Raw genomic sequence first — 19,472 nt, 5'->3', positions numbered from 1 at the left:
GTGTCGCAGAAAATATACGTCATTTCCTAGTGACTACATTACCCATGAGCACACGCGCGACAAAACTACAACAGGCAACATGGCGGGTATGTAACTGTTTTCTCGCTCTTCTGCCTTTTTGTACCTGTGAAGCCTGTAGAAATATGATTTATGTAAAATTATCAGTACATGAATTATATAAATTGTTTGGTTACGTGTGGCTTGAGTTTGTGAAACGAAATCACGTAGTTTTAAAACGGAATGAAAACGTGACCTTGGTGCTTTGCTAACAACAGCTCTAGTTAAGCAGGGAGCTACTCGTTTGCACATTGATTAATCTACTTTTATCACTTTGTTAGGATATTAATAGTTTATATAATACAATGTGCAGGTCTTATGGTGACCAGATGTCTATATTTAACAGGAAATACCCACGGGACAAATCACTATCAAGCTATGTGTTTTCTTTTCAATAAATGCTCCACATAAAAGAAACAAAACTGATGTGTCCAAATACTTTTATCACTAATATCTTTTTATGTTTCTGTTTTAATTAATAAACAAACATTAATGGCATTGCATACCAGAACACGTTTTTCTAGAGGTTATGTCGAGCGAATTATTTGGGGAATATATAGAATGTATTTTTTTTTTTTTATATACAAGCATTGCGATTGTGATTAGATTTGCCATTTATGATTTAATATTAGGATTTACAGTTCACATTTTAAATGCATCCACAATAACATTTCAGAGCATGTTTGTACAGTTTTAAATTACAGGGTCAGCCGTTTCTAAGCAAAGTATAATAATGAGATATTTTGTGCAGTAAATATTATGGTACTTCAAAAATTGCAGTATTTGTGTTTTTGCTGTTGTGATTTTGGGCTTTACAAAAATAAATTGAATTGATTTGCTAATAGTGTCCATTCACATTGCAGTTCTGATTAAATAGTGACGAATCGTGCAGCCCTATTAAAGTGTACCATTATGTGAAATTTGTTACAGGGTTTTTGGGTTTCCTGAAAAATGCTTGGAATAAGGAACCTGTCATCGTGGTATCATGTGGTATTGGACTTCTAGGTAAGCCACTTTTACACTGATGTTTAATAACATAGCAGAATCTGTAATTCTATGTTTAAATGTACGTTTCAGCCACTGTTCTCCCATTCGTCAGCCCAATAACAAAGTATGCTGGAAAGATCAATGCAGCTGTACCTTTTAATTATCCTGGTAATTCTTTAGACTACATTGTTTTTCCTGATTTCCTGAATTACATTTTGATATTTTTATGTGTCTCTTTTGCAGTTCCAGTACGAGATGATGGAAACATGCCTGACATTCCTGCCCATCCAATGGAACCAAAAGGAAACAACCTTGAATGGCTAAAAAATTTCTAACTGTTTTTCACAAACCCAACATCTGGGCATGTTCATGTTTGTGTTTCACTTCTGTCGGCCATGTTTGAAAATAAAGAGTTTATTTATTACAGTCCTCTTGTCTTTGCTCTATTTAAGTGTATGTGTGTTTATTTAGAAATTATTATTTTGAAACACCAAGGTCTGAATATTTTTAATCCTGGCTGACTGATGTGTGCCTGTTCTTTAGTGCGGATGGATGATAGATAACACCTCCATCCACTGTGTCAGTTATATTAATGAGAAAAAAACTCTGTAAACAAACACATTGTTATAGTTTATTTGAAGACATTTTGTACGGCTCATACATTTTATACATAATAGTAATACACATTTAATCAGGAATATCCATTATCTGATTTCACAGCTCAAGACAAAGCATTACCTACATTTTAATATAATGTAAGTTATGAACTGTCCATCCATAAATTTCACTTCCCATTTACTTTCTCAATCACATTCAAATGGCATCTCTTATGCTTTATTTTCTTCAAATCTGAGTCCCCACAAGACTTTTTTTTTTGTTTTTTTTACAGAACCTTCCTTTACAATCGTCTTTCAAAAACCATTTTCTTCATCAAAAAAACTTTCAAGAGATCATTAGTAACATCAGAATAGATCAGAATCCAGTGACTGCTGTGGCACACACTGAGGACAGGTTGTTACAGTTTTAAAATTGAAGTTAACATGGAGATTCATACTAAATGTTTACAGCAAAATTCAAGTTCAAGTGTCACACTTGAACTCATGCCGGTCGACAGAAACTTGGGGGCCCGGGGCATGAAGGCTCACATGGGCCCCCCCTCTAATATAAATTAATAGGCAGAGGTTCCAATTCTGAGCCCCTAAGACCCTGGGGCCCTGTCAACTTCCCTGCGTGAACTCTATACAATCAATATGACCACTATATTTAATATTATAGATAGGATTAAGTAAACATTCATTTACTGATATATTTTTACACATAGCCTTTATGTAAATTTGTAATGTACAGAAATTAATTTGTTACAGCAATCTAATAGTTAAGAAATGGGCTGGACGATGAGGCTTTTTACTGGTGTGTATATATAATATTTATGAAGTAGGAGCCTGTCCTCTTCAGATCATTATAATATCTACATTTAGCACTTTTTGGAACCAGTCCCTATGTCACCTAGAAAAAAAAATCTGAAATCAAAAACAGGATCTGCAAATTTAGACTACAAAAGCTGAAAATATGTCAACAAAATATTTTTTTAAATCTATTTTTACATAGTATTCTCAATCTATTTGCTATGAAAGCAAAATCAGTTGTGTTATCACGTTTGCATCTGACAGATTTTAAAAATACAGTTTAATCAACAATTGTAAAACAAAAAGGTCAAATATTTCCAGGACTTGACTGGGGTAGCGCTGAGGAAAAACCTGTTGGATGTTTCTGTTGAAGTGAATGACTCACTCAATGATGGGAGCAGAGCGGTCGTTGGTAACAGTTTTTCTGAGTCGGATGTGGGCAAACGGATTTGGCCTGAAAAGTAAAATTATAGACTAACTATAGATAAGTATATATGGTTTAAAACTCTGATGTAAAGTGTCTGTTAAGGATGAGACACAATTCCCACAAGGTGAGACTGGGTACACAAGGACGAGATACAAGGTTGAGAGCATAAGCATGATTCTGATAAAGGTTAAAATAAATGGGGTAGTTGAGTTCACAGCTTTGGACACATAACCTTTTATTTATTTTATAATTGCATGTTTTTGAACTACGCTTTCTCACTGGCCCAGTACGCTCTTCTGGGTAGTACTCAAGTTACATTTTCTCTGCGACATTGTGAATTGTAATATCTTTAAAGAATTGTAATTTCTTGGACTACTACTTTGTACTTCTACTTGAATACAATTATTTTGAAGTAACATTACAAGAAGATCTGTCTGTTTTAAGTCTTTTTTTATTCAATGTTATTATTTGCATGCCTTTATTTTGTCATAATTCTATTTTACGATTATTACTCATTGTTTGTGACCTAGTTTGTGAACTTTATTCACTCACAAAGGCAATAAACCATTTTCTGCTTTTGATTCTACTGAAACATTACTTAAATGCTAATGGCAAAATTGAGAGAAATGTAAGTACCTGGTTGGTGATGGAGGTGGTGGGCCCAGTGCTGCAGAAATCTATCGCACAGAAGAGATCAAAGCAATGACACAAGTTTTTATTTTGTACAAATAAAAGCTGGGCGTACTGACCTTGTTGCCCTCGGCGATGCTGTACGGCCGCGGGCGAAACGTGCTGATTCTTGGAGGAACAGGTCGCTCCTCCTCAGACTCCGGGGTCAGAGCCGGCAGCCCAGAAGAACACAGTTTATCCAGTTGTCCAGTACTAGTGCTGTTGGCTTTAGATGACAACAAAGAACTGCAAGAAATACATAGAAAACAAACACGAGATACTGACTGGAAAATGTTTTGAAATATAATAAATCTATTCATGTGTTTAAGTTTCCTGTTAGCAAAGATGTGACATTTTGAGTTTTTACCATTCAAAAGATATAATACATTAATTTTTTTATTGTTATCAATATATCATGGAAATTCAAATTGTTCATCATCCTGTAATTCATTTGAGTAAATCCAAATATACTGTATTTATAAACCATATTTTAGAAATATACAACAGTACCTAAAGTGCTGCAGTTATCAACAAAAATTATTCAAATAATAAAAATAAATAAAAAGTTGACTCAAATAAGAAATTTTAACTTTCTTTTTCTCAATTAGCAGATTTCTTATACTTTTCATTGGTGCAGACAAAAAAAAAAAAAAAACTACAGAAAAATGAAACAAAATGTAACAAAATTGATAATCTAGAAACTACTTTTATTTGATTTTTGCTGTTAACCATTTTAGACGTACCCCTCAGTATTGTCGATGTTACTGTTAAGAGGTTGTGTGTAGGAGAAAGGGAACCAGCCTTTTCTGTAATGTAAAATTAGCACATTTTAAAAACATATACTAGTAATGAATCAATACATTTAAAATACATATTCAAAACATGTCTGTACCGTCCCGTGCGGTCGTTTTGCCCATAGTGCCACCCGTCTCTCGGCTCAGAGATCAGAAGTGAGATGTTGTCGCCGGGCAGAAAAGGCAGAAGACACGCCCCTCCGCTGACTCCGGTCTGGGGTTCTGGAGTGTGAGCGAACAGAGCCTCCACTCGGGTCGGGCCGAGGAGGGGGAGCAGACGAGGCAGAGTGGAGCCTACAGCAGAGCGAGCATTTAAGTATTTATGGGTTTCATATCACATCAGCAACATTTTAAACTATCAATGTTTTAAAATTGAAGTAGAGTGCATCAAAATTTTGTGTTTGCAGAAATATTTTAGTGTTTTGTTTGTTTTGTTTTTTGTTGCGTTATTTTTCTGGTGGAGGATGCATCACTTGCTTATTTCTATTGAGATGTTATTATTTTTCCTGTAAAGTTCTACTGTATGGCATTAAACATATCTATATTGCATTTGTTTGATTACTGTACAGGTGTTTTATAGCTAAAAACTAGTCTGAACAACACGCATTCTTATTTCTTACGGTGGAACATGGGCAAAGCAATAATTTCTCCAAAGTCAGAAGTAGGTGGTGGATCATTGCACATGCATACAATTTTAGTAGAATGCAACCCCGAATCTCTTCACAAAAACATTTTCAACTTATAGTCTGTATTTTCTGTTGGTTATTTCTATGTTTCATTTCTCCTCCATCTGAAACTATGACATTAAATGGATCTGGATCGCTGGATTTCAGATGTCATTGTAGTATGTGTTATTCCCTGACCATGCAGTCCCTTCTACATTCTGTGCAAATCCAAAATCAAGTCTGGAATTAGACTACAGAGAATGACAAACCTCCATCGTAACTTGGGACGGTCGAACCAGCCGCTAATTTGTAAGGCGCGTGGAAGGCATCTCCTCTTGGAAATTGTCATATCATTCAGAAAAAAATATATGACTTCTTTTACCTGAGATTAATACAGTTTGGTTCTTCGATTACTGATTCAGAGATGCAAGATTTTATTGTCATTGCCGTAGAAACCAACAAAATTACATTTAGAGCATCAAAGACAACATAATTTTGATGTCAAGAGCTCCGGGACGGTGTCTGTGCACGACGCCAAGATGGTTCTACAGAAGTCCACGCTGTTTCTCTGTCCTGTGTGTTGTTGTTTGTTTTTTTTCCTTTTTTTTTGTTACATTATTAACTAAAAAAAACTAAATAAGGCAAAACTAAATAATGATACAAATTCTGATTCTAAACTCTGAAAACGAACAATCACCTTACCCTGAAATCCTGCGTGTCTGTTCTCCGCCCCAGGGCGTCTGGGCAGAGGCAGGGTGGCAGTAGCAGACATCTCCATCCCCCTCAGGAGCCAGGGGTTATGTGAGGGCAGAAGGCTGGTCGCGGGACCTGCTGCCCCCTGTAGGAGCTGCACAGGGGTCATGGATCTGGAGAGGGGTGCGCTGTGGGGCAGAGGCGGGCTGTGGGGGGCGCTATGGGAGATGGGGAGGGTCATGCCCTGAGCGGAGCTGGAGCCCGAAGGCACCTGGCTGAGGGGCATGACGGTGGACGGGATGAGGCACGGAGACAGGTTAGACGTGTTTGTGGAGAGGAGCTGTCCCGTTCCTGAGCTGAGAGGAGGAGAGGCAGCAGGACCAACCCCACCTACGGAAGTCAAAATGAATCCGTTAATGTTCTGTTCTATTCACCTTATTCTGTCATAGTCATTCGGGTCGTATTATTTTGCATGAGTGTGCCGATCCTGACAGCAAATGACGGACTAGAGAGCCGTTTTGAAACGTCCCAGAGAATCGGTGCATTGCTGACTTGTTGTTGCACATAAACATTGAACATTTGACAAAAAATCAATCCACTTTATATAAAATTTTAGCATCAAAACTTTTCCCAAATTCTCCATCGAAAGAAAAGGGATTCCCACATAACAGGAAGAGTCCCCCCAAAGAAAGCACGGTTTAGTTGTATTTACAGAAAAAGTGGACAGTGCTGAATAAGGTCAACTGTGATTAGGTTAGGTCTGTCACAAAACCCCCCAATCGACTTTTTTACATTGTGGATCATTGTAAAATTGATTGTCTTTTTTTTAAATCCTTGTAGGGATATTTGCTCTCAGTCTGCATTTGACCCATCCTTCATTTTCTCTGGGTTAAAACTTTCAGGAGCAGCACGTGACCCATTTCCCGATCTTAAGCTGTGCATGTTTTGGGCGACATATTATAGGTTTTATCCCCAGGCCTCACCTTCAGAGAGGGGCGTGCTGCAGTGCTGTGGAGATGCTCCGGAGGACGACTCCCCTGTGGCTCCTCCGGACTCTGAGGAGGAGTGAGCGATTTGGGGGGAGTCCTGGGACAGAGTGGGATCACTGTGAGAGGCTGAGGGGGTAGAGCGTTGCTGTTGCGACCGGCCTGAGTCCCCGTTCTGCAGAGGCGGCACCTCCTGAACTGACAACCTCTGAAAACAAAAAAGTTAGAAGAAACATTTGTGAGATGTTTAACTGTATTAGTCCATCAATAGACGTAAAGCTTGTGTCTCGTCCTGTATTAGAACACTGCAATATAAAAACAATTAGACTAGATCCTGTCTCCAGAGCTTTTGGTTGTGATTGTGATGTGGATTAACCAATCAGAGGAACACATGGATCATTTTAAGAGTAAAAAAGACTGAAGAAACAGCGCAGAATCAACCAGGAAAGCATTAAACTTTGTGAAACTGAGGTATAAGAAGTTATTTATTTTCTTCTGAATGTCAAGAGGATACTCAGGTCTTCCCCATTTGAAAGAAATAAACCACTGTAAATCAAAAAAACCTAAAAATGATGCACGCTATAGTCCAGTTCCAGGCCCTCCTGCATTTCAACAGAACGTACAAAGGGACTGGCACACAAGGCAAGGGTGCACTGGGGTTAAAGCAGAAAAAAATATATATAATGCTTTTTTAACTTAATTACTTTTTTCTTGTTTGTCACTGACCTGTTCGGACTGTCCCGGTTTGTGCCTGAGGGCCTCTGTGGAGCTCTGGGGGGCCGTGTGGCGAAGCAGGTTCAGGGCACGCTCCGGGAGTTTGGTCGGCTGAGAACACGACTGTTGCCACGACGACAACTTCTGAGACAGGAGCTCCTTCACCTGAGCAGAGAGAAGAGGGGAAAAAAGTTTGGGATTTACACGTTTGTCAAAGCTTATAGTGGCTCTAAACAAGATTTAGTTGGTGGCCACCTACTATACGTACAAATGAACTAAACAATTGTTCTCAAACTTTTCACGCAAAGTACGACATAATAAAAATGTGGCTTTCTGAGCGCTACCAGATCTACACCAGGTCTATAATAGGACTATAGCGGCGACAGTAGCTCAATTTGTAGAGTGTTCATCCTCTGATCTAATCTAAAGATTGGCAGTTTGAATCCTTGGGCAAGACACTTAACTCACTTTGTCCCCAGTGTGTGTGTGTGTGTGTGTGTGTGGGTGTGTGGGGGTGGGGGGTGTGTGTGTGTGTGTGTGTGTGCGTGTGTGTGTGAATGGGTGAGTGGTTCCTTGATGTAGTGCCTTGAAAGTGGAAAAGCGCTATATAAAAAACAATTCCAGGGCTAAACTATGGCTGGGAATAAGAGTCCCTTCTATACGATACATGGCTCTCAATATGGCATGTGACAACTGACCTATTTCATATGATATTCTGAAATAAATCTCCATTTTAAAAGCAACAACATCACTTTTAGAGCAGGTAATTAGTTAGTTAACAAGCATTTTGTTGTTAAACCTCTATATTTGCATTCTGTTTATGACATACACTTTTATTATTTTAATTTATTGATCAAAACATGGAATATGCCACATGCACTACATAAATGTTTTAGTTTGTCTAGTGTAGTGCTGCCACTCAGTGACGCTGTGTGTCAATATTTTGATATTCTGACATACTCCTACGCTAAACCAACTTCCAAGTCTAAAATAGGTCTACACAAACCATTAGTAGCTGTTCTAAAAAAAAAAACTAACCCAAAACAGGACAAAAATGTGGGCAAACTCCAGAAAGAAGGAGCAGATTGTGTGGATCTATGTAAAATAAATCATTTGAGTCACCTTTGAGTGGTAGTTGATGAGTATTTTCGTGACACAGCACTGTCTGTCCACTAGGAAGCAGTATCGCCTCCTCTCCTCCGTCAGCGCAGACCTGTAACCCGTGGCAACCAGAGCGTCCAACTCCCCTTGACGACGACTCATCAGCTCCACGAACTGAAAGCAGGAGTCAGACATTTGCAAAAACGCTGTACAAACTGAAAATAAAAAGTGACTTGAAGTAGGAAAACGTGTTCTTGATGTGGACAGTGTTGACGAAAATGTGTTTATGCATTTTTTTTTTTCCTTTTAGTGCAGTAAGACTTCGCAGATTGTATACTTTTTACCATAAAAGTCAAACCTACAGTATTCCAGATCAGGGCCCAGCATCCATCACTTGGTTGTCTACAAGAAGACGTCATTTCTTTTCCTGGAATGTTCCATAATTTGCATTTATCTGGCCTGAGTTATTTCAAATACATGTGAGTTTTTTGTTTTTTTTTTTTGTTTTGTTTTTTCCTCATAGTAGCATGCATTCTTACTGTGCAGCTCTCCTTTTCACAGATATAACCTGTCACCTGTCAAAAAAGATAAATATGTGTACATTGCTACACCTTGTTTTAGAACTTTTAGCCTTTTTAATTGGTTTTATCTCTCATTTTAGCAGTTCTTAGTTTGTTTTAAATCAAAAACAAGGTGGCACTGCTTTTTATTTCATATTTTAACCCCACTCGGCCACATGTGTAATGCCATACTGTGGAACATTCAAGGCAAAGCAATAACCCTATCTCCTCCAGAAAAGTTACAAAATAAATCTTTAACTTGCAGAATCAAGATTATTTGACAACTTTTCCTAAAAATACTGTATTAATTCGTTCAGGATTCAATATTTATATATAAATAAAGCTACTCAAAACAGGACAAATATTCAAAATACAAGCCAACTAAAGTAATTTGTTTTTGCAGTAAGTATAAAGTAAAGTTCACGCTGTGTAGCACAATGGGGTGACCTTTCGTATGGGACACAGGATTTACCGTGTACCTAATGGAGTTGGTGTTTTATATGGGACTTGTTATAACCTGCTCCAGCTCCGCTCAAATCCACTCAGCCTCTTATAGGATTGATATATTTGTGAATGAACCTTTTGTGTTTTTCTTTGCTTTACTTGTACTTAGCTAAAGTAATCTGCTCTGGTTTTACTACTGTTTTAATCTCGTGTGAGGTGGACAGCTACACGAGGTATATATAGAACATGTTATAGAAAGTAATATTAATAATACATTTTATTTATAGGGCGCCTTTCTGGGCACTCAAGGTCACCTGACAACACAATATATACATATACATTTAAGAACATACAGTTAAAAGCATTCAGATAAAAACATTGAAAAAAGGACAAAGTACTGCATGAACGTCTGTTAAAAGTGCAATGTGTAACTTTTCTAGGCAGGCCATCAGCTTGTTTTGATGGACATGTTATTGCTTTAGATAGTTAGTTAGATAGATAGTTAGAAAGTTTCAGAGTGTGCCTTTAAACATACGTCTACATTGTATTCATTTAAATACTTTGGAAAACTTGTATTCTCACCTGTTCACACAGATAGACATGTGTTTAATGCCATAGAGATAGGTTTAATGCAATACTGTGGGACATTCCAGGCACAGCTATAACATCCCCATGAAGATAAGCAGGTCCCAAACCCTCCACCACAAAGTTACATAGTACACCTCTAACAATATCCAGTGTTTTTCCCTTATAGTGAGGTTATATAGCATTACCTGCATCTCGCGGTCTCCGTACTTGTTCGGGTGTCGACTGGCCTGGCTTTTCCTGCGGAGTTTCTTGAGCTGAGACTGACAGCGCTCGATCGACTCTGATTTAGACCTGCGCTCCCCCTGGTATTTCTTCAATGTGGCCTAAACAGAGAGAGATGTAAAACAAATCAATAGAATCAATACTCTGATGCTAATACAGTCGATATTGAAACTGTGATATGTGGCATTTTACTCAAAAATTTTATACATATATTGTGTTATATGTATAATAAATTTACTTAAAATGCAATAACACCAAATATAATGTAGAATAAATGAATAACAAAGACATAATACTGAGACATAAACAGTATTGTCTTCATTATATCACATCAGAGTTAAAAGGGAGGCAGGATCTACACATGTTTCACTTTGACCTACTCCTTTTTGAATTCTTCTTGTTTTAATTCTTTTGGTATGTATTTAAACTAAGGCCTTTAATCAATGAAACTTAACTACCATCAGTAATAAAAACATATGCAGTTTGAATAACAGAACAAATGCATTAAGCAGGATTCACTCTACGAGGTAAACTGAACTGACTAAGACTTACTGTGAGGTATTTGATGTCCAGCTCCAGCTTCTGCTCCAGTTGAGCCAATAGTTCAGAGTGAAACAGCTTCAACTAGAAAAAAAATAAACATACCGACCTTTACTTAACCAGGATAATCCCGCTGAGATTAAAGAGCACATATTACGCTGTTTTTTATGTCTTTATAATGTTGTTTCCTCGTCACAAACAGACCTGGAGTTGTGTTTTGTTTCCTTGACACATGTTTAACGCACAAACCTGCATATTTAGGCTGAGTTCTTCTCCTTAACTGAAAACACACTGTTCCACCTTGTGATGTCATGTGGTAATACAGGAAGTGCTCCACTGTGTTTTTAAACTCCATACATCTTCCCTTCAGTTCTGGAATTGCAGGTCGCTACTGAACAAAATGTAAAAACAGCTGGTAACTTGAAAACTTGAAATCGCTTCATGACATCACAAGGTGGAACAGAGCATTTTGAGCTTTGGAGACAGACGAATAATAAAGTGTTACTCAAACATGTGTGAATGAAACAAAACACAATACTGAGGAAACAACATTATAACATGACTTGAAGCTCACAAGAATCCATTTTGTGTAATATAGGACCTTTAAGAACACATTTTTCTGTTGAGTCCTGGCCCCAGAGGAGACTAAATATACTAAAAAAGGCACTAAATATGGAAGAACATGCAAACTCCACACAGAAAGGCCCCACATCGCCCCAGAATCAAACCCAGGGCCTTCCTGCTGTGAGGCTGAAGTACAAACCGCTCCACCACGTGCCATTCATAGGATCAAAAGAGTGTTCACAGCAAACAGGACTAAATACAGTGACAAATACAGTCTTATTGTATCTAACGCCATTACCGGTTACATTATTTTAAAGACCTCAGTAGGTTAACAAAGACAGAGGGTAGACTGAACTTAAAATGGGAACATGCTGATGTCAAAATCTGGCTTATGGTTAATATCTCTGTAGGTCCTGTGTGTAACATATGAAATGACACATAGTTCAATGTCTACTCTGCTTTCACAATACTGTCAAAATGTAGTGATATTATTTTAACATATACGGGCAGCATGACACTAGATCATTTAATATAGTGAGATGATAACCAAATCTGGCATGTTTTTGTTTAGATATTTCTTTAAAATCATTGTACTTCACCCATAGAGTAACTAGTCCCTGTTCTCTATTTGAAATAAGGACATTATCAAATTGCAGAACATAAACAAACTATTATAACTATAAAATATATTCTCTTACCACATCTTCCAGCTGCACTTGGATCTGTCTGTGGACTTCTGCCATTTGAAATAATGTGTCTCCTGTGAAGATTAAATACTTTTTCACAATAATGGACTTCATTGTAACTTTGTCTGTCTTGCATTAAATAACACAATCAAAAAAACAAAAAACAAACAGTGACCAGTCATATACAGTGGTGACAAGACAGGACAAGACATATCAAGATATACCAAAACATACTAAAACATACCAAGACATACTCATTGCAGACCACAGCAAATTTACATTTTTCCTCTAAAACTGAACTCTAAACAGGAAAAGGTTATATCTAAATAGCCACATTTTTGTACTTGTGATCTGTTCATTTTAGTGGAATAAAGATATTTGCCTCTTGCACTGGCACTAAAACAAAACTAGGATGAAAGTAGTTTGCACAGGGAAAAAACTGACTATATAAAACCAGCTCTACACTACCAGGACTACACCCAAACTCCACCAGGATTCAACTAGGAGCCCTGAACCAAAATTGAACCATGACTAATCCAGATGGAACTAGGCCTGTCACAATAAAAACATTTTGAAGTGCGATATATTGCTCAATTAAATATACATAAATGGGAATACTGAGACAAATTCATGCCACTGAAACAATAACCCAAGAGCAGATTTAAACAACAAAAACAATTTTAACTTTTTATGGTTTAAATGTTATTATAAACCTGGATTAAACCAAAACATTTCCAGTAGTGCAAAGAAAATTTACACATGATAAAAACTGATCCCAAAAAAATATTGTTCCAGCTTTTACATATTGAACGATAAGTTGATAAAGTACTCATCATGACAGTCCTAGGTTGAACTCAGTGTTTGAAAAGACTGTGTTGGCCCAGTTCGGTCAAACAGCAAACCAAAACCCTTTATAATCTAGGTTATACAATAGAACTAAGCATAGTCTGTACAAGGTCTAAACCCCGATCAATGTACTAGAGTTAAACCTATAACTACAAGAGACTAAACCAGGACTAAACCAGGATGTAACCTGGACTAAACTAGGACTAAACAAGCACTAACCCGGATGGACCCCACTGTTTGTTGAGTCTGTGCAGGTCCTGATCTCACAGCACAAACCAAGACTATACAATAGAACTAAACCAGGACTACGCATGTGGGGACAGAGTCTAAACCGTGGACTGAACAGAGTCTAAACAGGACTGAACCAAGACTAAAACCTGTAGTAGACTAAACCAGGACTAAACCCGGATTAAACCAGGACTAAACCAGGACCAAACCAAGACAAAACCTGTACTAGACTAAACCAGGACTAAACCCGGATAAAACCAAGTCTAAACCAAGACTACACCAGGACTAGGCCCGGATTAAACCAAGACTAAACCAGCACCAAACCAAGACAAAACCTCTACTAGACTAAATTAGGACTAAACCCGGATTAATCCAGGACTGAACCAGGACCAAGACTATAACCACTGTGTTTTTACTCCGGTTAGTCTTCCTGGTTTTATCCTGGTTTAGTCCTGTTCTAGTCCTGGTGTAGTCTTGATTGTAGTTTTAGTCTTTAGTGGATACTTTTTACTTTTACTTCACTAGATTTGAGAGCAGTATCTGTACTTTCTACTCCACTACATTTTTGAACCTGTACTAGACTAAACTAGGACTAAACCTGGACTAAACCTGGATTAAACCAGAACTAACGATGGTCTGTGGTGTGATTTGATGTTTGATGTACTAGAGTTAAAATTCCACAACTAAACCAGGTCTAAACCAGGTCTAAACCAGGATTTAACCCGGATTTATCCAGGACTATCCCAGTTCTAAACCTGGACTAACCCGGATGGACCTCACAGTGTAAAGTCTGCGTAGGCCCTGGTCACACAGCTCATAGTATGCGGTGGTTGGCATGTGGCCCTTTGGCTCCTGCTGCCTCCCCCGCTGTTTGCAGCATTACAATGAGATCATGTGGTGTTGTTAATCTCTCAACAATGACCCCACTCACTGCACTTCCCTCTGTTCACTTTCTCTGGACACTTTTCCCCTTCTTGTCTTCATCTCCTGCACTTTTATGAACACACACAGACACACACACACACACACACGCACAACCCTGTCTGGTTCTCCATGTCTGTCAGTGCATCCAGATCTAAAGAAGACATATTGTGCTTTTATCTGCTTTATGGTTATAATCTATGACACCCGTGGAACAAGACCACGCCAGTACCAATTAAGAAAATTTAATTGGAGAAAGAAGTACGTAAAGAGTGGTGTACTGATGGCGGTGAAACGGAGGTAGATCAGTCTTGAATACAGGAGAATAAAGATGAATTAAACATGAATGAATCACACTAAATACAACTTCAAGTGGGTAAAACAGCTATAACATGGTTTAAAGCTCTAAAAAGTTCATTTTGCATAGCGGCTCCCCTTTAAACTCCTCTTTAGTTTCGGTGTTCTGACATAACTTATACGAAAATACAAAAAGGAAACTTGTTGCCAACCTGTGACAAATAAAACCGCGTTCAGTCTGTGCATTCACTTACCCAGTTCTTTAGAGCCTTGGCTGTCGCTGGCGAGTTCTCCAAGTTTTACCAGAGCATCAAAGTAGCCCTTGGCAGCCACTGTGACTCCTGCCAAATACGACAGTTTGGGATGAGAATCAAACGCAAGAAATTTACAGGAAACACAGGAATTTACATTTTAAGAAAACTTCTGTTATAATTGTCCCAAAAGGTTAATTTTCAAACACTTGTATAACAATTTTGTACTCAGTAATTAGTAATATTATGTTAAAATGTTAATTAAGTTAATGAAACCTTTGCAAATATGATAAACAGAGCTCACTTTTCAGGCTATTTGTATTCAAAGTGATAAAAACATGATGGTGCATTATGTAACTTTTCTCTATCTGCTTGTCTCCATGAAATGCTATAGCGTCAACCCAGAATGTTCCACAGTTTGGCATTAAACATACAGTATCTATCATCCATTTGTTTAATTCCAGATGTTTTTATTACTCAAAAACATCTTCTGCACTCTTACTGTCAGTGGGGTCACCCTTCGACAGATCTGACCTGTAACTTGACCTGAGAGTGCCGCCTGCTTATGGTCTGCATCTCCATGGAGACACCAGAAAGTTACATATTGCACATTTAATATTTCAAGCTAGTAATGATAAGGTGTTGCTTAACAAACCTGTCAGGGCTTTCTCGTAGTGCTTCCCCATGATCACAAAGTTCTTTAAACTGGGGTTGAACTGCTCCAAAATCCCCTGAAGGAAAAAACACAACACGTGAATTTGTATATTTAATTGTGATTATAATTATTTCTCAAAACAATGGCAAAAACTTTACAAAGAAGTCATAAATAAGTCTATATTCCTCTAGAACAGTGGCTTCTAAAGTGGGGGTCACACTGCACTGCATTCAAAGAGGATTTCAAGATATAATTGAAATTTTAAACATTATGACATCTATCTTTAAAGGCCTGTACATGATTTTTTCCCCATCTAATTATAAACGTTTTCATTGGAAGTGTGTTGTTAGCATGCCAGCTTTACCGTCACAGCAAAACTCCGCTCTGGCCTTATCGCACTGAATAATTAGGATGCTCAGAATGCATGAGGTAAGTGAAAGAATTTGGATGACTGCAAACAATTTAAAATGAACTAGTTGTGTTTTTCATGTTTTAAAGACGGTGCAGGGCCTTTGAAAAAAACTGGGTCTTTTAAAATAACTCATAACTCAATAAACTATTCAAATACAAAACATTGAACAAATTTGACATGTTTAAAATTGGTACAAGTCATCTCACAGTGGAAGTCTCGGGTCAATTGCCAAGTCCTATATTATTCAAACTGAATCCTGTGAGCTTTAAGCCATGTTATAATGTTGTTACCTCAGCAAAAACACAGTGGAGCACTTCCTGTATTACCACATGATGACATCACAAGGTGGAACAGAGTGTTTTCTGTTTGAGAGAAGAACTAATCTTACAATGTGTGAACTAAACAAAACACAACTCCAGGTCTGTTTGTGATGAGGAAACGACATTATAACATAGATCAGACAATAGTGTAATATGGGCCCTTTAAGTTTAATTGTGAATATTTATGCAACAAATGACTCAACAAACTCCACAAGACCAAACAGCTGTGTACCTTATAGACATTTTCAGTCATCTTGTTCACTTCTTCAGTCCGAGACATTCTTCCTTCTATGTTTGACTCCCAAATTCAGCTCAAAAGGTTCAGCTGACAAGTTTAGGGTTTCAGTTGTCAAAAACCTTAAAATAAAAAGAATAAAACAGTGAAATTATGACACATTTTAAACATTTACTGAGATAGGACTGCATTCGAACTAAAACAAGACCAAGTTTAACAAGGTTTTGCTGTGTTTTTACTCGGGTTGGTCTTTCTGGTTTTATCCTGGTTTAGTCCTGTTCTAGTCCTGGTTTAGTTTTGGTTTTAGTTTTAGTATTTTGTCCTTTAATTGATTCATATTTACAGAAAAATAGACTTTGAAAGCTCTGGTAGTGACATATACACAATAAGCTGAGGTGGAAGGTAAAGACCTGTACTTAAATATGTATAATTAGGTATCTGTACTTGACTAATCCATTTTAGAGTGGATACTTTTTACTTTTCCTTCAATACATTTGAGAGCAGTATCTGTACTTTCTACTCCATTACATTTTTGAACTAGACTGAAAAGTAAAAAGTGCTTTTCATATGATTTGAGGGGTTATTTTTACCATGTTCGTGGAAACATCCTGACTAAAGTTATTGACTTTGTCAAGATCCCGTTCTGCCTTTTGTTTTGTGCTGTTTTCCCCGTTAGTTCTGTGTCTGAGTCTGGAGCTGGGCGGAGATTTGGGCTCCTCCCACACACACCTGCAACTAATCATTAATCAAGCTGCACCTGGGGAGGACAAAGGGACGCAGGACCGGACACTCAGAGCCAGATCGTCCACATATCCACAGTGGTACAACTCTGCTTGGCTCTGTCTTATGTTTTTAATTTTTTTTATTTTTTATTTTTTTTTTTTTTTTACTGTTCTCTAAGTTGGATGTTTTTGTTCCTCGTCAGATCCTGTTCCCTGGACCCTCTCAGCTCCTCTGTCTCCGACCCAGCTCTCCACGACCGGTACGGATAATCTTGTCTCTGCCCACGATCAACAACCCTGCTTTCAACCGTCTGATCAATCTACCTTCATCTGCACATTTCTGTAAATAAACTTTGTTAAACTGTCCCCTGAGTTCTGTATCTTTGTCCTCCTGTCAGTCTTTACACCAGACTTCAAGCTTTGCCTTTGAGCAAACAAAAATAAAGAGACAAAATTGATAAGAAAAATTAAGAAACTGCTTTGTGTTCCTACTGTCAGCCAATATATATATAGTTTATATCACTATGTTTAACATATTAACAACACTTGTGTGAAATACTTTTACTTTTTACCCTTAAAGTACATTTTTTTATATGAGTACTTAAATATGTTTACTTAAGTAGATTTTTTTTCATGTGATGCTTCTACCTAAGTAACAAAACTGAGTACTTCATCCACCACTGGTAATAAGAAATCCAACTGAAATAAGCTACGCAATATCAGTCCACAATATGAAACAGACGAGTCAAACATATTACTAATAACAATATGAATGTTTTTTAATAACTTGCTATTGATTAACTGCCATCTATCAGATTTGTGGTTTTGAACAGGAAGTGAATTGATCCATTTCTATTATTAAAATGTTTTAGCTCAAAATTAGGTTTACAATGAGGTTTCACAAGGAAAAGAAAGAGTCTTTTCTTTAATAATGTTACCGTAACATTAGTAGTTCTGGCGTCTTCCCTATCCTCTGACCATTACAGATTTATAGATAAAAAACAATGGGGAAACTCTACAGAAAATAGTTTAAATAAATACATTCTTTAAACAAGGGGTTGTTTTTGGAGTCAGAGGATTTCCAGTCTGGATCTGTGTTCAAAAATGCACTGGACTCTCCTGCTACTTCTGTGTTTTGACAGTGGGACAGAGAGAAAATGTGGACCGGATCGTCTAATCTAATGTGACACAATGAAAACAGATACAGATTCCTGCTCATTCAGGCCGTGGAGCTGCTGCAGTCTGTCAACTGTCAGGGAAACTACTGTGGGAAGAGAGGCGCAGACTACAGCCCTTCAGTATTCTGTCCAGTGTTTCAGTTAAAGCAGCACTGTGTAACTTTCCTGGTGGAGGGTCGGCTACCTTGTTGTATCCATAGAGATACTGTACTGTCACTTTGCCTACATGTTCTCTACACATACCCATCTTGCGTTTATTCAGTGTTGCGTTTGTATTTGTAGTGTGTGCATTCTGCCTCTCCGCAGATCTGACCTGTAACTTGGCCTGATCGCATCACCTGCTTGTCTCCATGGAGTTAGAACATTTTAATGCCATACTGTGAAACATTGCTGGTAATGCTGCATCATTTTCATAGAGATAAGACAGCAGATGGCAGCAAGGAAAGATAGGTTTTCATCACCACTGGCTCACGGTTGTTGTTGCTTTGGCCTGGATGCTCCACAATATGGCATTATATATGTAGCCTGCTTATTTATCTCCATGGGGACAAGCAGGTGACAAGATTAATCTAAGTTACAGGTCTGATCTGTGGAGAGGTGAGCATGTTATTAGAAAAACCTCTTTAACTGAATAAATGTGAGACAGTTGACATTTCAGGTAAAGCAATAACATCTCCATGGAGACGAGCAGGTTGTGTAATGCCATGTGCAGGTTTTAGTGCACATGTAAGTCTGTAATTCTGAGTTCTTTCAATAAGTGATTTTTTTTTTCAAGCTTAAAAAATCTGTCATTGAGGTAAAACTTAATACTTGAGATGCAGACCCCCCAGAAAACCCCTCCTTGTGTAAAATGTTTTGAACAGCTTAAAATCTGTACTTAAATCTGTCAGGTTACACTTTTATTTCACAGGAGACTTCAAGTTTAATTGGTTTAAGTTTAATGTTGCAGGCAGTGGTGGAAGTTAACAAAGTAAAAGTAGTAAAGTACTGTACTTAAGTTGCATTTTTAAGTATCTGTGTTTTACTTAAGTACATTTTACAGTGGATACCTTTTACCTTCACTTCACTACATTTGGGAGCAGTATCTGTACTTTCTACTCCACTACATTTTTGAACAGGACTGAGTAAGTAAAAAGTACTTTTCATGTGATTTGAGGGGTTATTTTTACCATGTTTGTAGTAGGTTTTCAAGTTCAAGCTTCGGGCTTTGAGCAAACAAAAATAAATTGACATAATTCATGAGAAAAATTAAGATATTGATTCATATTGTAACTGTTGACCAAAATCTGAATACTTTTTTTCTT

General features: G+C 37.6%; 2 protein-coding genes across 2 annotated transcripts; one reads left to right on the top strand and one right to left on the bottom strand.

Annotated features, from left to right (window-relative positions):
- The first annotated feature begins 19 nt into the window (after positions 1-19).
- On the top strand, positions 20-1,470 carry ndufa3 (NADH:ubiquinone oxidoreductase subunit A3). The gene is made up of 4 exons (XM_033981182.2): positions 20-86; positions 988-1,062; positions 1,135-1,212; positions 1,288-1,470. Exons 1-4 carry the CDS (start codon positions 80-82, stop codon positions 1,377-1,379), a joined length of 252 nt encoding a protein of 83 aa, XP_033837073.1. The 5' UTR covers positions 20-79; the 3' UTR covers positions 1,380-1,470.
- A 191-nt stretch (positions 1,471-1,661) lies between these two features.
- Positions 1,662-16,950, bottom strand: zgc:158689 (uncharacterized protein LOC791177 homolog). The gene is made up of 16 exons (XM_055227655.1): positions 16,859-16,950; positions 16,266-16,390; positions 15,302-15,377; positions 14,650-14,736; positions 12,116-12,177; positions 10,866-10,937; positions 10,277-10,414; positions 8,521-8,673; positions 7,411-7,563; positions 6,682-6,892; positions 5,708-6,088; positions 4,439-4,634; positions 4,290-4,352; positions 3,627-3,792; positions 3,514-3,554; positions 1,662-2,904 (listed from the first exon to the last, which is right to left on the bottom strand). Exons 2-16 carry the CDS (start codon positions 16,311-16,313, stop codon positions 2,832-2,834), a joined length of 1,920 nt encoding a protein of 639 aa, XP_055083630.1. The 5' UTR covers positions 16,314-16,390; positions 16,859-16,950; the 3' UTR covers positions 1,662-2,831.
- Positions 16,951-19,472: the final 2,522 nt, after the last annotated feature.

This window comes from Periophthalmus magnuspinnatus, chromosome 16, assembly GCF_009829125.3.
Source record: "Periophthalmus magnuspinnatus isolate fPerMag1 chromosome 16, fPerMag1.2.pri, whole genome shotgun sequence".
NCBI lineage: Eukaryota > Metazoa > Chordata > Actinopteri > Gobiiformes > Gobiidae > Periophthalmus > Periophthalmus magnuspinnatus.
The sequence above is the reverse complement of the archived record's forward strand: the minus strand, read 5'-3'. Positions and strand labels throughout refer to the sequence as shown.

Bases quoted from the DNA above. Each gene is read 5' to 3' on its own strand.
- ndufa3 (XM_033981182.2), top strand. The intron at 1,063-1,134 runs GTAAGCCACTTT...TGTACGTTTCAG, and splicing joins ATGTGGTATTGGACTTCTAG to CCACTGTTCTCCCATTCGTC. The intron at 1,213-1,287 runs GTAATTCTTTAG...TCTCTTTTGCAG, and splicing joins TGTACCTTTTAATTATCCTG to TTCCAGTACGAGATGATGGA.
- zgc:158689 (XM_055227655.1), bottom strand. From the start codon at position 16,313: ATGTCTCGGACTGAAGAAGTGAACAAGATGACTGAAAATGTCTATAAG. The intron at 10,938-12,115 runs GTAAGAGAATAT...TTTTTTTTCTAG, and splicing joins AAGTGCAGCTGGAAGATGTG to TTGAAGCTGTTTCACTCTGA. The intron at 3,793-4,289 runs GTACGTCTAAAA...TATTTCTTGCAG, and splicing joins AACATCGACAATACTGAGGG to TTCTTTGTTGTCATCTAAAG.